Below are 20,432 nucleotides of genomic sequence, written 5' to 3' on the forward strand. Positions count from 1 at the left end.
CAATAATCAATCTTGTCTGTGTCATGTAAGCAAAATTTCAATTTAACAATTTAGAAATAAACTCAGTAAACACTTCAATATCAAATCTTATATTTGGGAGGTTTCCCAGAATGAATCATGTAATCGGTGCGGCTCTTCTCTTTAAGAAATAACCAATTACAATGGACCCCTCATAAAGGAGTCAAATATTCATATCAGTAGATCCCTAATCGAGGGAAATCGGTAACTGTATGCTAGTTAAAAACAAGGTACACCCGGTCTAACGAACCCGCCGTTAGCCATGGGATTCATTAAGGTCTACTCCCATTTATACTTCTCTTTATAACCGGTAGAAACATTTTCCAAAATAGTACAAGACACTCAAGTTCTTATCAAATCATATTATGTAAAACTTAAACCAAAAACATATGTCAAGATACATACTTTTCAAGTAAATAACAAACTTTTTCAATAATGGTAAATCACATTTCAATTAACAATAAACAAGTCTTATAAAAGTGAGAACATCTCACATAACCGTTTCAATATCATATTAAGTAAAAGTCTTGTCACACATGCAAGTTCAAAACATTCGGTAACTCATTCACTTAATAAATTATGAGAGTTATAAAATTCAAATTGTGGTAAGATTACTACTGACAGTACTCATGTTGAAATACCAAACTCTTCACTCGAGTAATCCGTACGACTTTTCTTCAATCAATCTATAATCACATCATATAAATTTCGTGTTAAAACATTTTATTTAGGCTAACTCAAAACTAAAAAGACATCCAACCTTCAAGGTTCATGCTTTACTCTCAATTAAGAGGTTGTATTTCTCATCAACTTTCGAAATTCTCCAATCTAGTAAACGAGTCATAATTTTGGCTACCCACATTTTAACTTTGCTTAAAAATTATCATCTTGCAGACTACCCAGTCTTTTGAGATTGGTAACTGTTTCTATTTCTTTAAATCAGTACAACCCTTGTATTGAAACCATATTTACATAATGAACTCTAAAGGCACTGTCCTATCCGTATAATGAGTCTAAAACATCATTGATAGAGACAGTGTCATTAGAGTAGATGTGATTACACCAAAAACACAGTTAGAATACAACTCAATTTTAGTTGTTGCATATTACTCTCCCTATTCTCAAAAACTCTTAAGATTTCTCTCTTTCTAGACAGTCCACCAAACAGTAGCAGGAATGATTCTCCAATTGCTTTTGTTCTTTGCTTGTAATCTTGCTTCTTCCCAACTATATAAGGCCTCTGCAATTCTACCAGGCATGACCCATGAGATGTTTTTGCGCCTTCGCCTTAGGAATAGACTCCACAATTGGCCAGTGACCTTGCACTGGATGAACAAGTAATTGACTGTTTCCCCACAAAAAAAAAACATCTTGAACGCAGTGTAATCCCCCTCTTCATCAAATTCTCCTGTGTCAACACCACTTCCTTAGCCAGTAACCACACAAAACAGGCCACTTTGTGTGGGATCTTGGCCTTCCAAATGTGTTTCCAGGGCCATTTGGATGCCTGCATAATTGGGTGGTTCAACTTCCTATATGCTGCACTTACTTTAAAAGTCCCAGTACTGTTCCCCAACCACTGCAATCTGTCTTTCCCTGTCTCCAAGCCACTAAATTGTTCAATGACGCTGAAGAATTCTGTAACTCTTGGAATTTCCCAATCATTGAGGTGCTTTCTAAATATAATATTCCACCCATGTGGTGTCCATAGTTCAGCTATTGTATTTTGTTGCTGAAGAACCAGAGTAGTATGTCCGGGAAAAGTGTCTCCAGATTTCCTGCTTCATGCCAATCTTCCTTCCAGAATCTAGTTTTAGCACCATCTACCACTTTAATCTTGGTGTTTTGTTTGAATTCATCCCATAGTGATCGGATGGATTTCCATAAACTAACACCATAGGGAGTGGTAACTTCCTTTGCCATCCAGTTGTCACTTTCTTCATAATTTGCTTTTATGACTGAGCCCCATAAATTCTGATCATCGTTGGAATACCTCCAAAGCCACTTCATTCTCAAAGCATTGCTTTGATTCTTAAGGTTCTTGATCCCTAAACCCCCAACTCTCTTATCATTGATCACTTTTTTCCATTTGACTAAGTGGTACCCCTTCCTTTCCTTGTTTCCTTGCCACAAAAACTTTCTCCTGATGCTATCCAACCTATTAATGACACCTGGAGGAATAGGAAATAAAGACATCATATATGTTGGAAGTGCATCAAGCACAGAGTTGATCAAAGTCAGTCTTCCTCCAAGTGAGAGGTACTGAGACTTCCACCTTGCTAGACACTTCTCAATCACCCCATTCCAAATTTCCAAAGACGTGGATTTGGCCCCTAAAGGCATACCCAAATAAGTAGTTGGAAGAGCACCCACTTCACCACTAAGAATTAACTTCAAATTTTCCATATTTGGCACTTCATTAACTGGATACAAGAAGCTTTTTCTCCAGTTAACATGAAGTCCAGACATTCCTTCAAACAAGACTAGAATTAGTCTCAAAATTTTGAGGTGGTCCTCTTCAGCATCACATAATATCAGGGTATCATCAGCATATTGTAGATGAGTTATCTTTAGGCTTTCCCTTCCGGCTCTAGCTACTTCAAAACCTCTTTGCCATCCTTCTCTATTTGCATTCATAATCATATTGTTGAGTCCCTCCATGACTAATAGGAAAAGGAAAGGTGATAAGGGATCATCTTGCCTTAAGCCCCTTTGTGAGCCGAAAATCCCTGATGGACAACCATTTATCAACACTGAGAAGCTTACTGAAGATATGCAGAATTTAATCCATTGTCTCCATTTGAGACCAAAACCCATCTTCTCTAGCATACCCATAAGAAAATCCCAGTTGACATGGTCATATGCTTTCTCAATATCTAATTTGCATAAGATGCCTGGTTTTTTCAAACTTGACCTGGAATCTATTGCTTCATTAGTTATTAGAACAGCATCCATGATCTGCCTTCCTTTAATAAAAGCTAGCTGTTGTGAATTAACAAGTTTGGACATCACTCGTTTTAGCCTTTCAGTGACCACTTTTGAGAGAATTTGATAGATGCTTCCTATCAAACTGATAGGTCTAAAGTCCCTCAGTTCTTTAGCACCCTTTTTCTTTGGAATCAAGGCTATGAAGGTAGCATTAAAACTTCTTTCAAACCTCCCTTGGTCATAGAAATGCTGAAAGGTCTTCATGATATCACCCTTGACCACTTCCCAACATTTGATGTAGAACCCCATTGTAAAGCCATCTGGTCCTGGTGCTTTATCCACTGCACATTGCTTTAAACTTCTCAGAACTTCCTCCTCATCAAAATTTCTTTCTAGGTCCTCTATTTCTTCCCCTGTTAGCCTTGGACAGTTTAAGAAATTGTTGCTGGGTCTCCTTTGAACATTTTCAGAGTAAAGTTTCTGGTAGAACTCCACTATTTCCCCTTGGATCCTTTCTGGATCTTGGACTATATTCCCCTGAATGAGCAGTTGATCTATGTTGTTATACCTCTTGTGTGCATTAGCCATTTTGTGGAAGAAATTGGTATTCTTGTCCCCTTCCTTTAACCAAACAGATCTTGACTGTTGTCTCCAGTAAATCTCTTCATTTTTTATTAAACCCTCCAGTTTCAGAAGTAAAGTTGCCTTTTCCGTTGCTTCATCTTCTGTCAATGCTCTATCAGTGGCAATCTTTTCCACAACAGCCAGCTTTTCAAGAACATTCTTTCTCTGTTGGCCAAGACTTCCTTGCTCACTTCTATTCCATTCCTTCAATTTATGTTTCAAAGCTTTTAATTTAGATGCCAGGATGTAGTCAGGTCTCCTAATGTAAAATTTCTTCATTCCTAATTCAAGAGTTGTTCGACAGCTAATTAGCTTCATCGAAAGATTTTCATATTTAATATTATCCACTTTAATTGGATGCTCAACTGAAATTCAAATATCATAAATGAAGAGCTGAAAAATGCAAAACTGAACACTACAAATTATCCATCCAGGATACTCATGTGTTGCTAGTAAGTAGTTTCTTATGTGCAGCCTTGTCTTCCAACAACAACAACAACAACATACCCAGTGAAATCCCACTAAGTGGGGTCTGGGGAGGGTAGAGTGTACGCAGACCTTGCCACTACCTCGTGGAGGTAGAGAGGCTGTTTCCGAAAGACCCTCAGCTCAAGTACACCAAAACCAAGTTCAAGGCGAGGAGAGCAGTGCATAAAACATACCATCCAATAAGAAAGATAGTAAATAATCAACAGAGGAGACGGTAGCCTCAAAAGAACAAAGAGAGAAGTGATTACCTTTAATCCCAATTCATCAAGTTAATTCAAATTTAGTGTGCCCATAACTCATAAATTAGACTTATAAATCGAGTAAGTAGATTACCTTGAGTTCTTCCTCCTTTTCTTCTCTTCCTCTCTCTATTAGATTATTTTTCTCTACGTGTGCTCCCATGAGAAGCTAAGACTGCGTCTATTTTTTCCCTTCATTTTCAAAGGGGCTGGCCAAAGCTTCCACTCCAAATCTCCTAAGATCTTTGCCCCTATTTGCTTGATGTTATCCCAATCCCTAAACCCCTCTTTTCTTTTATTTTTTTTGTCAAGAACTTTCATGAGAGATGTATCTTTGAGAAAAAGCTTCAACTCTACCTATGTGGCTTTAATTCCAAAAAAAAATGGGTGCTAAGGAGCTCACTGACTTTAGACCCATTAGCCTAATTGGTAGTGTGTACAAGATCGTCTCCAAATTACTCACCCAGAGAATCAAAATGGTTATGCACAAACTAGTGGGCCCCCAACATTTGGCCTTCATAAAAGGGAGACAAATAATAGATGCCATTCTTATGGCTAATGAGTGTGTTGATGCTAGAACTAGAAGTAGTATCCCAGGCATCCTATGTAAGCTGGACATTCAAAAAGCTTATGACCACCTCAGTTGGAAGTTCTTGTTGGAGACTCTTTCTAAAAGGGGTTATGGAGGTAGATGGTTAAGATGGATGAACTTTTGCATCAGCACTGTGAAATTCTCAGTTCTAATAAATGGCTCTACAGGTTTCTTCTCTTCACAGAGAGGTTTGAGGTTTAAGACAAGGAGACCCATTATCCCCCTTTCTTTTAATTATCGCTATGGAGGGGGTAAATGATATGTTGAAAATCACTCAAGAAAAGTTGTGGCGGAGAGGTTTTAGGGTATCCAATAGAGTGGGGGCTGATCTGGAGATTACTCACTTACAATATGCAGAAGATACTCTTGTCTTCCTGATGTATACAGGAACCAACTCAAGATTTTAAGGGTAATCTTTGTTCTTTTTGAAGCCATCTCTAGGCTTCACATCAATTGGAACAAGAGTTTCTTGTATCCAGTAAATGAAGTCCCTGATTTATCCTCTTTGGCTAGGATTTTGGGTGGAAGGACAGGAAACCTACCAACTACATACTTGGGGATGCCCTTGGAAGCCAAAAGCAAATCTATAGGCATCTGGAATGGGGTGATTGAAAAATGTGAAAAAAGGTTGGTTACCTTATCTTAGGAGGAAGATTAACACTCACCAACAATGTTTTGGACTCTATGCCTACCTACATGATGTCGCTTTTCCCTATTCCTAATGGTGTTATTGGTGTTATTGACAGTCTTGATGCTTTGAGGAGGAACTTCCTGTGGGAAGGAAATAGTGAAACCAAGAAATTTCACTTGGTTAAGTGGGATACATTGATTGAGAGTAAACACGCAGGTGGGATGGGGATAAGGAATTTAAAAATCCAAAACCAGTGCCTTATGATGAAGTGGATATGGAGATTTGCTTCTAGCGAGCAAGCTTTGTGGAAAGATGTAATACAGGCCAAATATGAAATGGAGGATCACTGGATAACTAAAATGGTCTGTAGCACTTATGGATCATGCCTTAGGAGAGCCATCAGAAATCATTGGCCAAAGCTCAGAGGAAACTGCAGTATTAAATTGGGTAATGGTAGGAAAACCTCTTTTTGGGAAGATAGATGGCTAGAACAAGGATCTTTAAAAACTTTGTTCCCGGATATTTTCACCCTAAACCAGCAGCAAAGGGCCATTGTGACAGAGATGTGGTCAAACCAAGGGTGGAATCGGAGTTTTAGAAAACCTCTAAATAACTAGGAGATCCAAAGGTTGGTGTAGTTTTCCAAGGTCTTGGAGCTTTGAACTACTGATGCACATGATAGTTTGGGATAGCAGGATCACAATCAAGACAATTTAGTGTCAAAAGAGCCTACAAGAAGTTTAATCCTTGTAACAGTCAGAGGAATGGGTCAGAGGAATGGGTGGCCGTGGAAGCTGATATGGAAAACTAAAATCCCCTACAAAGTGTCTTGTTTTACTTGGCTCCTTGCTAAGCAGGCACTTTTGACCCACAATTATCTTATGAAAAGAAATATTCATCTGAGTCCTAGGTGCCTCCTATGTGGTGAAGTAGAAGTAGAGGCTGTCACCCATCTCTTCCTTCACTGTAGAATAACCAACATTTTGTGCAATGTTTTTATCAATCTGAAGGGCATGAAATGAGTTATGCCTAGGAGAGTTAGCAGACTTTGAAGATATGGAGCAGTTATGCAAGCATTACTGGGCATAAAGAGAGATGGAAAATCATTCCAGCTTGCATTTGGTGGTCTATGTGGAAAGAAAGAAATCTCAAATGCTTCCAAAACAAGAGTAATTCCATCCAGAAGATTAAGATGAACTGCTTAGTTTTGTTTCTTTTTTGGTGTAAACAGGAGTACATGGAAGATCTAGAATCAGTTACAGATGTTTTAGGTTCCTTGTAAATTTTGCTATAGGATTGAAGATCTTCCTGCTACTCTCCACAATTGTAATTAGGAACGTGTAATTTGTTGTGGTAGGTTCTGGTTTTTTGTTTTGGAATAGAATACAAGTTCAGACCTCAAAAAAAAAAAGTTGTCAGAAACGTGATTATGGGCTAAGCCCATTACTTACACTTTTTTTTTTTCTTTAAATGGTCATTGACTCTCTATTTTCCTTCCTTTTTCTTTAGCAGCTGACACTACTTTTATTTTTATATGGATTATAACACAAATAATTAGGATAGCCGGGCAGCATAAGAACTTGAGGATAGAGGTTAAAGAAGTAGAAACTAAATAAATGACTAAAATAGGGGCAAAATACCAACAAAGGCTGCACAATACCTAAAGTAATATGGGTTGAATAAATAAAGATTATTGATTTTTTAAAAGATGGTGCAGCAAAAATGGTTAAAAGTACTGATTAAAATGTCTGTAAATATTTTTATCAAGCGTAGTAGGGTATTTAATAGTCAATTTAAACACATGATGTGCAAAAAATCTACAATTCAAAAATTCAAAAAAGCTTAAATATCTCAACAACTAAAACAACCTAATAGAAATATAAAATTCAAATTCATCCTAAACCTAAGCAAGTTATTATGCTAAAAGTTACAACAATAATTGAAAGTAGATTTCAATACTCCTCCTTTGCTTCAGTTGGTGCAATCCAAAAAAATTTGCTCCTCAAATTCTGATTCGGCAGTTGGCACTGAAATCTTTTGACTGCATTTGAACTTGCACATTTTTTAATATTGATCTTTCTCTTCTTCTTTCTTTTTCTTCTTTTGATTTTGTACTTACGAAACACCCATAATAATCTTGTCTTGTTTGAAAGTGTTTTAATCTGGAAAATGATAAGATTCACGTAGAGTGTTAATAAGGATCGTTCTTCCATTATAGCATTCCATAAATCATAGGTTTCAAAATACAATTTCATTCTCATTGACCAAATTTGATAGTTTTTATCGGTAAAAATTTGTGGGGCATTGAAAGAGAGATTGCTGCTTGCCATGGTTGAGAAGTGGGTTGAAAATTAATATTGGTTGATAAAGTCCTGTGCGTTAAAAATAAGCACGAAATTAAAATGGATTGAAAATAGGTATGGATTAAAACTGGTAGAAAGTTGTTTTTCAATGAACTTACAGATCTTGTAAGATTAATGAGGCTCTTGATACCACTGTAGTTTTTTATAAGATGGTGTGACAAAAATGGTTAAAAGTATTGTTTGAAGTTTCTCTCATTATTTTTACCAAGCATAGGTGGGCTTTAAATAGCCAATTTGAATACATAATATGTAGAAAATCTACAATTCAAAATAGCTAAAATATCTTAACTAAAACAACCTAATAGAAATTTATAATTCAAATTCATCCTAAACCTAGGCAAGTTATCATGCTAAAAATTACTGCAATAACTGAATGTAAATTTCAACACAAATGCTAATAAGAATTAGAAACAGAGAAATTGAACAATAGACCCAGAATGGAAGGTACAAATAAGGACTTATACAATCAGATTATCCCACGAGAAGGTTGCAGAATCAGACTATCCGAACAAGAAATCCAACTGCAGAATCAAATTCTAAATCCTTAAAATCTACTTCTATCACTTTGAAATATTGGAAGTTGAATCATGAATGTAACTTAAAATAAGTTTAAAATGACTTTAAAAAGTTAAAAGTAGGTACTCCCCTACTTTTCATTTTTTAACTTAAAAGTTACTACTGTTTGACTTTTTAAAAACTACTTTTTTTTTAAGTTTAGCCAAACGGCTATTAATTACCTAACAAAGGATTGCAAAAGCAGAATAAGAATGCAAGATGAGCACGAAAGGTTTCAGAAAATATAAACCCACTACAAGAAAGAAAGAGGGACAGGATAGACAGAACCTTGCCGGGATGGCAAGCTGTTGAAGATGAGAGGGACCTCAGTGATGCTTGGGCGATCTTCCGTTCAAATGTGAGTGGTCGCCGGAGAAACAGACAGTGGTGCTTCTGTCTCTCTCCTGCTCGCTGCCTAGGGTTTGGTCGAACAAGGAAGAAGGGAAGAGAGAGAAGAAGAGGAGGAGGAGAGAGAGAAGGGGATGAGGGAGACACCGGGATTGGTGGCCTCCAGCATAAGTGTGATGAAATTGGGAAAGAGGTAGCCACTATCAGGGAAAGAGAGCAGAAGAGAGAGAGAGAGAGAGAGAAGCCGTGATATCGAGATGGATCCATATATACCCATGAAATGCTACACAAATAAAAGCAATCATCAATCAGTAAACATGAATTGAGGAATGGTCCAAATTTCAATTTTTTTTCTTACTTAACTTATTTTTGCTTGTTTATTTGCTGTGAAATGTGGTTTCATGTGTTCTTCAATTCAGTGCTGATATTTCTAGTCACTTTTTCTTGATAATCCTTGCATAATGAACATTGTCTCCTTAGAAACTTGCTTTAAATACAATGTGTAGAGAGTAATAGTCTGTGATATCTCTCTTGAAACAGTTATGGGTTCACTGGAGCATTCATTGATAAGGTTGTCTGTCTATGGTTCAATACAAGCCGATGGAGAAAGCTTTGGCAAGTATAGCACAGATGACTATAGTAAGGTTCTTTCAGACTTAGGTCCTGGTGGTGGATCTGGTGGAACAATTCTTCTTTTTGTTCAGTCTTTGGTCCTTGGTGATTCTTCTACTATATCAACTATGGGAGGGCATGGTAGTCCTAATGGTGGTGGCGGTGGTGGTGGAAGGATTCACTTTCATTGGTCGGACATTTCTGTTGGAGATGAATACCTGCCTATAACAAGTGTAAAAGGCACGATAAATGTCGGGTTCGTATCTAATCTAGTGTACATACTCATTGTGTAACTTGAATTTACTTGCTTGGTAAGTTTTGTTTTGTGAAACATCATATATATCATATAAAAGAGAACCCTAGACCCGCCTACGTGGCGCACCACAAACCAGGATTCCCTTTTAATTTATTTTATTTCCAAAATTGGCCTTCCCTTTTCATGAAAAGTTGCGACTTTTATGAAAAATTGCAACTCTTATGAAAAGTTATGACTTTTATGAAAGATTGTGACCTTTCCGAAGGATTGTAACTTTTCCGAATGACCTTTCCGATAAGACACAATAAGCATTTGTTCACACTGCCCTTTGTTGTCTATAAATATAGGAATTTCCTCTCATTTTAAAACAACGAAAATTTTGAACTTCTTCTTCTTCTGGACAATTAAATATTTGTGTATTTTGCTCTTGTTGAATGATTTACTGACAGCATTGTTTTTGTATCAATACACTTGTGAATAGAATCGCTCTATCCTGAGAGGATCTATTCCTTTAAACCTCGGGTAGTAGAGGGGAATAATTTCCTTAAGGGGATATCGTGCATTCAGTGGGCTCGATCTTTTTCATTCTGTTTCATTCTATTGTTACAGATTCTGGTATATTTTTTACAGTCATTGATTTTTGCTTATATTATTAATTGTTATTTTTGAGTACATGCTTTAAACTTTGTTGTTTATGTTTCTGCAAAATTATTGTTATAAGTATTTGTTAGTACAGATTAAATAACAAATGTTAATTGAGTATTCAAGCAAGTTTTCTTCTCTACTGGAATTGTTGAAGGTACAATTAAAAAAAACCCTTACAAATCTCTAATTTCTTCATCAACATCATTCCTTCACATACAAGGATGAGATTTTGTGTTCTTTAGAAAACCCTCTGAGAACATACAAGGATGAGATTTTGTGTTCTTTAGAAAATCCTCTGAGAGTTAATAACTTTGCATGCCATATGGTTTTTATGTTGTTATCTATTTTTACTAAATTTTATCAGTGGATATTATGAGTACTTTAAGAATTGAAAGTTGATTGAAGTGTAAGTCAATTTTTGAGGTTTATTATTTCAAAACATGAGAACTTTTCTGGTTAGAATGATTTGTTATCATCATTGGATATCTCATAGTTTACTCCCTTTAATGTATGTTTTTTCTCGTTGTTTGTTGTCTCCTTAAAATTGTATTGATTATTTTCATTTGGTATGTATATGATCTCACTTGGACAAAGCTTTCGTCCTTTTAATGTTTTTCATTTTTTTTCCTTCTCATTCGGCTCTTCTAAATATTTTTGGTGTGAGTTATGACTATTTTCGGCAAGCTTAATTTGAAGAATATGAAACAAAACTTGCTCTAAATAAAAGTAATATCTTAAGCTACAAAAGATATGTCTATTAAAATAGATTTGTTGTCCTTCATGTCCCAAGTTATTGTTGAGCGTTTGAGTTATCTAGGTTAGACTCATTTTTAATTTTTTAATGTTCGAGAATATTTCTTTAAGTCTAGAATCCAACATTTTGATCTACTTGTACTTTCATAATGCAACAATTATACATACATATTTTTGAAAAAGTCGTAAAGTTGCATTGATGAAGTATCTAGAAGGGCCTTCATAGCAGCAGTTTAATGAAGAATGAATTTCTAAAAGGGGGAACAATATTATTTTGCTGTTGTTTCAAATTTATTTTTATCCTATAAATTTCTTTAGAGTAACAAAGTAACAATAACAAAAAGTTGTGAACGTTTGACCTCAGGCAAGTAGATTGTCTCTAAAAAATTTATTTATGTTGTTGTGGTGTACATTTTTAACAGTGTTAACTTATTTATAACTAATATTGATTATCCAAAACTTTCACATAATTTTTTTTTTCACAAGGAGTTATTCTAACCATAAAATTATGAGATTCTATTTTTTCATGTACAAAGAAATAGAAAAAATGATGTTTAATCGCTTTATTAAAACATCACTCGGTTTTAACTAGACAATTATATCATCTGTTAGAATATGAATAGGTTTATACAATCCTATTAAAATAGGAATAGGTTTATACAATCCTATAAGAATAAGAATAGGTTTATACAATCCTATTAGAATAGGAATAGGAATAGAAATAGAAATAGGAATACTAAATAGTATCCTACTTGGTAAAGGATTGTATTCTAGGGTCTATAAATAGAGTCTCAATGTAATAATGTAGACACAACAACAATTCAATAATATTTTTTTCCTATATTTCTCACATCATCAAACATATATTATGATAAATTATGTAAAAGATAAAAATCATTAGATATGAAGATATTTTTAAGGGAAAATGATCTGAAAAATACTCCAACTTTGGCCGAAATTGTTGTTACGATACCAAACTTTATGGGGGACCTTTTACCCCCTGCACTATTCAATAGTGTATTTTAAAGATATATATGTGCCCACGTGGACACATTACTATTTAAAATGATGCAATATTTATGATGTCCACATAGACACATATATACCTTTAAAATACACTATTAAATAGTACATGGGGGTAAAAGGTCCTTTCCAAAGTTTGGTACTATAATAGCAATTTCGACCAAAGTTGGAGTATTTTGCAGACCCTTTTCCCTATTTTTAATCATTCATTATATATTTATAATTCTTGAGATATGTGATAATGTCAAATTATTTAATTTCGGTTGAAATGTTCTTAAAACCTACTAAAATTTACTCTTTTTTTTTCTTATAACAGTCAATTATTGGAAAGGTTGTTTAAAAGCTTAGAAAGATTATTTATGCCCCTCGTGCGGGTGAATTACCTAGTTAAGTAATAAAGATAAGTATTGTAGTAGCTAATATTGTGTAGTTTCTTTGGACCTGTAACCTTGATACTTCCAGGCTGTGACCTAGGCCCTTGAAGGATAAAACCAAAGATATGTACAAAGTTGAATTGTTTCTGCCAACCTGTGAGTAAGGGATTCATTAAAAGGAAACAGCACATTTGGTTTGCATTATCTTTAATGATCCAGATAATGAGCATCTTAACAGAGTAGGACCGTTTTTCTTGACTGTAAATATGAGGAGTTTCAATCATGTTGGCTCTGAATCAAAGCACAGACCGGGATCTAGCTTCTATGACATGAACCTTTGTTGTCTATGTAATGTTCATTAGATCAGGCGCCTAAACTTTGTGGATCAATGTTACTTGTTGAGTTATCAAGGCTAGATAGTTATTTCTGTTGTTGCTACACTTGGTTGTGCCTAAAACCTACATGCTTGTACTATTAGTGACACTCGTCTATTTAATTCCAATCCTTATTGGATATCATTCTGATATTGCAGGGGAGGAATTGGTAGAGCTCTAGGGCAAGATGGAGAAAACGGCACTCTTAGCGGCAAACCTTGCCCAAAGGGGCTTTATGGGATATTCTGTCAGGTAACTTGTAATTTCAACTTGCGTAATCAAAAAGATAAAATAAAAGAATACATTATCAACACTTGCAATTCCTTCTTACAATTGAAACTAATTGAAAAGGTTTTGGGGCCTGACCTGAAGAATATGATGCTTGTCCTAAAAGAGTGATAGACAACCATATGCGTTGAGATTGCATTTTGTGGACCAAAGGCTTGTGGATATGTTTAATCAAATTCTAGGTCTAAAAGCAAATATGCTTCATATTTTAACTTCTTCTACATTTTGAAAAAACCTCACCCCAGAGTTAATTTTACTGCAATCTTATCTGTCGGTTAGGCGATGAGAAATTTCATACATGTTACCTCTTCATGTTGGCTAATCTTGTTGTGGATCAAAAGGTTCGATCACACTTACATTTTTTTTACTTCTCAGTTTTCTCTCTCTCTGGGGTTTAATGTAAACTATTGTCAGCTCATTCAATGTTTGCTGTCAAAGATATTTGAATAATCTTTTAATCTGTATCTTAAGAATGTGGAATTTATGTTTAACGTATATTGTCAGTGTTTAAATATGTGGATGAACTAATGCAGGAATGCCCTATTGGTACTTATAAGAATGTAAGTGGATCTGATCAGTCCCTGTGTGCTAAATGTCCATCTCATGAGCTTCCTCATCGGGCTCTATATATTTCTACACGAGGTACGTTCAGTCTTATTTTATGGTTCAGCGATGATTTCATCCTGCACTTTTGGCAACTAATTAGTTTTCAGTGTTCAGTTGTATTGATACATTTCTTACTGGTAGATAATTCTTGCGACTTCAGCTGTTTTGGGATTAAGGGTTTCTTGATTGATAGATGTGTATAAGTTGGTAGAAGAATTGGTGAAATAAGATTGTTCTAATTGAATAATAGCATTATTCTAGATTATGATTTGTAAGAAGTTTAAAAGTTTTCTCAATCAATGATTTTATTATATAAACTTTTCGGGGTGGCGCTTTAATGCTGCAGGTGGCGTCACTGATACTCCATGTCCGTACAAGTGCATTTCTGATAGATATCACATGCCACGCTGTTATACAGCACTTGAGGAGTTGATTTACACCTTTGGTGGACCATGGTTATTTGGTTGTCTTCTTTTCAGTCTCCTCATCCTTCTAGCTCTTGTTCTTAGTGTGGCTCGGATAAAATTTGGCAGTGGCGATGAATTGCCTGGTCCAGTGCCAGCACGTCGTGGATCTCCAATTGATCATTCATTCCCTTTTTTAGAGTCATTAAATGAGGTCCTCAGATCCACCTTCTATATTTCTATCATTTCTTTTTTCAGCTGCCATTCAACCAATATTTACACGTGGCATATTAGAAATGTCCTCTTGATGGGTATTCTGATTTTAATATAAGTGTGTTATTTTAGGTGCTGGAGACAAGTAGAACTGAAGAATCGCAAACACATGTGCATAGAATGTACCTTTCGGGGAATAACACTTTTAGTGAACCTTGGCATCTCCCTCATTCTCCTCCTAAAGCAGTAACAGAAATTGTGTATGTTCTCTCTTATTTGCTATTAGACTAAAGGCTTGCCCATGCATGTCATGCAGCAATACTCAAACTTGTTCCTCATTAATACTAGTCGTTTAAGAACTTATTTGCAGGCACTAATATGTTAATGTCTATATTGGTAGTTTTTCTTTTTTATAACCACGGTGTCCAGGCCTGCTTGCGGACACCTCGACTCATTCCAGGGGATATCTGCAACATTCCTATCTGCTTGGATTTGAACCTGAAACCTCATAATTCTCAATCCAATTTATTAACCACTAGGCCACACCCTTGTGTTCTATGATTGTAGTTTCCTTTCATCCAAATGTTCTTGAGAACTTTGTAACATTCAATGACATAATTGAATTGTTAAACATATCAGATATGAAGATGCATTCAACAGATTTGTGGATGAGATAAATGAGTTGGCTTCATATCAGTGGTGGGAAGGGTCAGTGTATGGCATACTTTGTACTTTTGCATACCCACTTGCATGGTCATGGCTGCAATGGCGTCGGAAGAAGAAAATGCAGCAACTGCGCGAATTTGTTCGTTCCGAATATGATCATGCTTGTTTGCGCTCTTGTCGTTCACGTGCACTCTATGAAGGGCTCAAGGTCTATCTAATCAACCTTTCACCAAGTTATCATTCCCTCAAAAATTGTACAAGCTTGTCAAAAAATCTGGTAATCGGTTAGAAAATGCTAGTAAATGGATATAGTAATAGAGTTCCTGGATGCCAGTCGAGATATTTTATGTATGACGTCCATGCAGCTGTATTTTCTCCGTGATATATGTTTCATGGGTACAAATGTCTGACCAGATAGAAAATATGCTCTTAACTTTAGAAACTTTAATGAAGATCATATAGCCACCTTAACTTGATTGTGATAGAGATTTAGTTTTTTCTTTTTTATTTTAAGAAAATGGTATTTTAAATTGCACAACTACAACTCTTCTACCGTGTAAATGAGACACTCTTATCTGTATGTAGCTTGGCAGTTGATGGTAAATTTGCTTCTGGATAGTTTCATTTCAATGACTGAATGATAGAACTGAAATGAAAGTAAGTTGAGTTTCTGGATGTGATTTATTTTCACCTGAACTCCATTAACTTTTAGAAATATGCTTATGACATGGATTTAGCTTCTGTATGAAGCACAAGCACATAGTTGCAGTTTGTGAGTTGTAAAGATTGTCTCCAACTTGCAAGAAATTACAGCATATAGGATTTAGTCTGATGCTGTTGGTTAGACTTGGTATTAGGTGCAACTTTTTGATGCCATTTTTTTGCTTCATTCTCGTGGATGTTTACCACCATTGGTGTTGATCAATATCGATTCTAGTGTAGGTAGCTGCAACTTCAGATCTGATGCTTGCATATGTGGATTTTTTCCTTGGGGGAGATGAGAAAAGGGATGACCTGCCTCCTCCTCTCCATCAGAGGTTACCAATGTCTATACGTTTTGGAGGAGATGGATCTTACATGAGTCCTTTCTCTCTTCAAAGTGACAATATCCTGACCAGCCTCATGAGTCAGGTTTGTGTTTATTGCTAAGTAAGATGACTGACCGTTCAGGATTTTGTGGGTAAATCATTTCTTTTAGCATTTCTGTTTCTCCTTCCCTTTCATTAGAAAATTTTGAAATATGTATTCTTCTTTTTTTTGTATCCCATTGCAGTCGGTGCCACCTACAATTTGGTATAGACTAGTTGCTGGTCTAAATGCGCAACTTCGTTTAGTACACCGCGGACATCTGAGGGCTAATTTTTGTCCAGTTATTAGTTGGCTTGAGACCCATGCAAATCCATATTTACGTGCCCATGGCATACATGTTTATCTTACTCACTCTCAACCTTCAGCCAGTGGTCATGACCAGTTTGGACTACTTGTATGCACTGTTGGAAATGAACCAGTGATGCCGTCGGAAAGCCAGAACAGATCTTTATTGCTCGAGAAGCACCCACGGTAATGATTCATATGTTGCTTTAGTTTTTTGCTTCAATCTATCCTATTGTTCCTTGATTCTCTTTCTTTGGATGCAGTACACCTGCTAATCGTTGGAGAAAGGCATTTGATCTTGTTAGAGTCAATGAACATGCAACAGTGCAGAAAAAAATACCTGGAGAAATTTTACATGACAAAAACCTACAGGCTCTTAAAGACCAATTGACTCTATGCTACCCGTTCTATTATATAATTCGGAATACAAGACCTGTTGGCCATCAGGTATGTTTCATCTCAGTTGCTTTTGCTGTTCTTCTTTCTCGGTCTGTCAGCCTCACAAGTTGATACTAATGCTTGTTCTATATTCTTGTAGGATGTTATTGGTTTGGTCATCTCAATACTCCTATTAGGAGATTTTAGTCTAGTCTTGCTCACATTGCTACAGCTGTATTCTATCTCAATGCTAGACGTGTTTTTCTTTTTGTCTATTCTTCCTCTTGGTATACTTCTTCCATTTCCAGCTGGAATCAATGCTTTATTTAGTCACGGACCTGCACGATCAGCAGTGCCTGCCCGTGTCTATGCTCTATGGAATATCATCTCAACAATTAATGTTGTAAGTAGCCAGGGACTCTTTTTTTACTATTTTCCTGTGTCACTGATAAGATGACAAAATGCTCCTTGTTCTTAAGAATCACTTTGTGTTCCTTACCATGTCTTTTCTCTTTCGCCTAGATTACCTTGATAAATAATTTATGTGCCATGCTACAACTACGCCTTCGTTTGCTTGGTATTTGTTTAGAATAGGAAACCAACATGTTTTGACCTTTTCTGATTCCAGCCTTATCTCTTTACCCTCTCCTTTTTTCTTCCAAATATGAATAGCATAAGTAAATGAAGAATTTCCTTCATCAAACTTCCAGTATAAAAGTGTGAACCCTATGCCCTATGTTCAGCCCAATTGCTAAACTGAATTGAGTTTGATTTTATCCATTTTACCAATTCAAGGAGCATCCATATCAAGTATTAGTTAATGATATAATTTTGAAGCTGCTGGTCATTTGAACAATACTAACCTTTTATAATCATAGCTCTGAATGAGTCTATTATGCATAATTATACTAAGAATTCTTCAGGATACACCTTCTCACTGTTATTTCAATTGTATGGCTTGCTTAGTTATGATAGTTTTCACCGACTGATATTTCATATTCTGAGTGATTTTTTTCTTCTGGAAACATCTGCAACAGGTAGTAGCTTTCATTTGTGGATTTGTTCATTTTCATAGCCAATCCTCCGCGAAAAGACATCCGAACTTTCAGTCCTGGAAATTTAGCATGTAAGGAGCTTCAAGTCATCCCAAGGCAATAGCCACTGGCAGTAAATTACATTATATTGGTTGATGTTATTAATGTTGTGATATGGGAACACGGTGGTGTTTTTGGGTGCAGGGACGATAGTGGTTGGTGGATGCTGCCTACTGGACTTCTCCTATTTAAAACAGCTCAAGCAAGTCTTATAAATTACCATGTAGCCAATCTCGAGATTCAAGATCGCACACTGTACAGCAATGACCCTGATGTTTTCTGGAGGTCATAAAAGAAAAGAAAAAAAACTTAACTTCCTTTGTCATATTCTTTTATTGGTTATATTCACTGTCTATAGTTTTTTAGATAGAGGCCAACAATGTATAGGATAATACCAGAGCGTTCGTGCAAGCTGGTATGTATGTGAGGTATGTGGGACCACGTTACGACTCTTGTGAAGGTGTAAGTTGAACAAAACACCTTGAGCCGTGAAAGAACTTTTCCTAATGCATATAAAAGTTTACTAATCTTAATGGAACTTTCCGTTAGTGCATTTGTGCCTTGAAGCCTGTTTTAGCACTGTAAAATTTTTACCGTGACTTGTCTTGACTTACTACTTGCTCCAACAAGTCGAGTTAAATCTCATTCCAGGAAATATCCAACTTGACAACAAATAATCGGAATTTGAACTAGAGAGCAAGTCATTACATTTCATATTCAAGCTGGCAGATTCCACCACAAAACAAACTCGGCATATTGTATATTTGTATACAAATGTTATTTGGAAAGGTTTCCTACTAGGATAGCCAACATAACTACAACATTTCCTATCATCTCAACATCACGAATTCACTAAGCACCATTAACATGACTTATTCAATCTGGCCAATTGAGGAGGGAGATTACGTTCCGAGGGTCCATCGTTTACCAATCTCAACTGTTCAAGACAAAGCTGTCAAATTTTTCCCATTCAAACCTCCTCGGAGATGGAATATTCAGTGTAGATGACGAGATTTGGAAGAAACAAAGGGAAATAGCTAGCCTTGACTTTCATTCTGCTAAAGTTTCAGTGTAGATGATGAGATTTGGTAGAGACAGAGGGAAACAATCGGTCTTAACTTTCGTTCTGCTAAAGTTTCAGTGTAATGATGAGACTTGGTAGAAACAGTGGGAAACAACCAGCCCTGACTCTCATTCTGCTAAGGTTTCAGCATAGATGATGAGATTTGATAGAAACAGAGGCAAACAACTAGCCTTGACTTTCATTCTGCTAAAGTTTTAATGTAGATGAACTTCCGTTCCGCTAAAGTTTCAGTGTAAATGATGAGACTTGGTAGAAACAGCGGGAAACAACTTGCCTTGACTCTCATTCTGCTAAGGTTTCAGCATTAGATGATGTGATTTGATAGAAACAGAGGCAAACAGCTAGCCTTGTCTTTCATTCTGCTAAAGTTTCAATATAGATGAACTTCCGTTCCGCTAAAATTTCAGTGTAGATGATGAGATTTGGTAGAGACAGAGGGAAACAACCAACCTTGGCATCCATTCTGCTAAAGTTTTAGTGTAGATGATGAGATTTGATAGAAACAGAGGGAAATAGTTATACATGTATTTAATTCTGAGATGTGTTTTTTTAAAAGATAGTTACACCTTAGTGCAGCTCATAAAATTATATTACACTAGTTAAGTGTGTGTGGTTTGCACGATGATTATTTCATATAGGAAGGTTAAAAGTTATTTTTAAAACGTCGACTTTTTTGAGAGAATAAATTTCCTACTCTATTGCTTCAAACCGTCAATATGCAACTTTACATTCATAGCATTAATTCAGAACTATTGACATATTTTTTAATTATATTGAGGAGAGAAAAACTTAGAACTCTTAAGTATTTATTTTTATCTTACCATATATTTTAGAATTTCTTAATTTTTAAAAGATACTTTACTCTGAAAATAAATTTTAGAATTTCTTAATTTTGAAAAAAGTGCAAGATCTATGACAAATGATAATGCTAAGAAACTAAAAAATGATGCTGACCTTAATTAAGAGTGGAGAGAGACAATATAGTTGAAATAAATAAATAAAGAGAAAGAAACATAAAACTTATTGTTTGAATTACCTAGCACAAATTCAAAAAGAAAAAAATAAACTATTAATTCTACTTATCTTTATTTCTTTGTTATGTGGCTGTAAAGCAAACTAAGAATAATTTAGATTAAAGAAAAATGATAATAATTTATTTAACATAAGATAAATAATAAGTAGTGGGAAAAGTCAAGAAGAAGTATGTGGGGTTTTTTTTATATTTATGAGAAAAGAAGCAAACAAAAAGAAGATCCTGAGAAAAGAAGACGAAGAAGAAGACATATGAGGTATTTTAATTGTGATATTTACTTCAAGTAAAGAAAGAATTTGTATAAAATATAATTCCAAATTTAGGAAAAGAAGAAGACATTTGAGTTATTTCAGTTGTGATATTTAATTGAATTAAGAAATCCTTCTAAATTTCATATATGACATATATTATATTAATATTTTTGAATTATAGCAGTAGATTTAGACTTTCAAGTTATAACATTAAAAA

General features: G+C 35.5%; 1 protein-coding gene across 3 annotated transcripts in view; it reads left to right on the plus strand.

Moving 5' to 3' along the window:
• LOC125866815 (uncharacterized) overlaps nucleotides 1-18,363 on the plus strand; it is a 38,894-nt gene extending 20,531 nt beyond the window's left edge. The window contains exons 11-22 of one of the 3 annotated variants that reach the window (XM_049547173.1): nucleotides 9,328-9,655; nucleotides 12,983-13,076; nucleotides 13,646-13,754; nucleotides 14,065-14,336; nucleotides 14,468-14,595; nucleotides 14,975-15,209; nucleotides 15,944-16,132; nucleotides 16,275-16,561; nucleotides 16,639-16,822; nucleotides 16,914-17,160; nucleotides 17,795-17,879; nucleotides 17,992-18,363. In XM_049547173.1, the coding sequence (XP_049403130.1) occupies nucleotides 9,328-9,655; nucleotides 12,983-13,076; nucleotides 13,646-13,754; nucleotides 14,065-14,336; nucleotides 14,468-14,595; nucleotides 14,975-15,209; nucleotides 15,944-16,132; nucleotides 16,275-16,561; nucleotides 16,639-16,822; nucleotides 16,914-17,160; nucleotides 17,795-17,879; nucleotides 17,992-18,139 (2,306 nt within the window). In that variant the 3' untranslated portion in view covers nucleotides 18,140-18,363. Of the gene's footprint in view, nucleotides 1-9,327; nucleotides 9,656-12,982; nucleotides 13,077-13,645; nucleotides 13,755-14,064; nucleotides 14,337-14,467; nucleotides 14,596-14,974; nucleotides 15,210-15,943; nucleotides 16,133-16,274; nucleotides 16,562-16,638; nucleotides 16,823-16,913; nucleotides 17,161-17,790; nucleotides 17,880-17,991 lie in introns of all 3 variants that reach the window. The other 2 variants (XM_049547172.1, XM_049547174.1) reach the window with 2 other exon arrangements.
• The last annotated feature ends 2,069 nt before the right edge of the window (nucleotides 18,364-20,432 follow it).

Source organism: Solanum stenotomum, chromosome 6 (assembly GCF_019186545.1).
Source record: "Solanum stenotomum isolate F172 chromosome 6, ASM1918654v1, whole genome shotgun sequence".
NCBI lineage: Eukaryota > Viridiplantae > Streptophyta > Magnoliopsida > Solanales > Solanaceae > Solanum > Solanum stenotomum.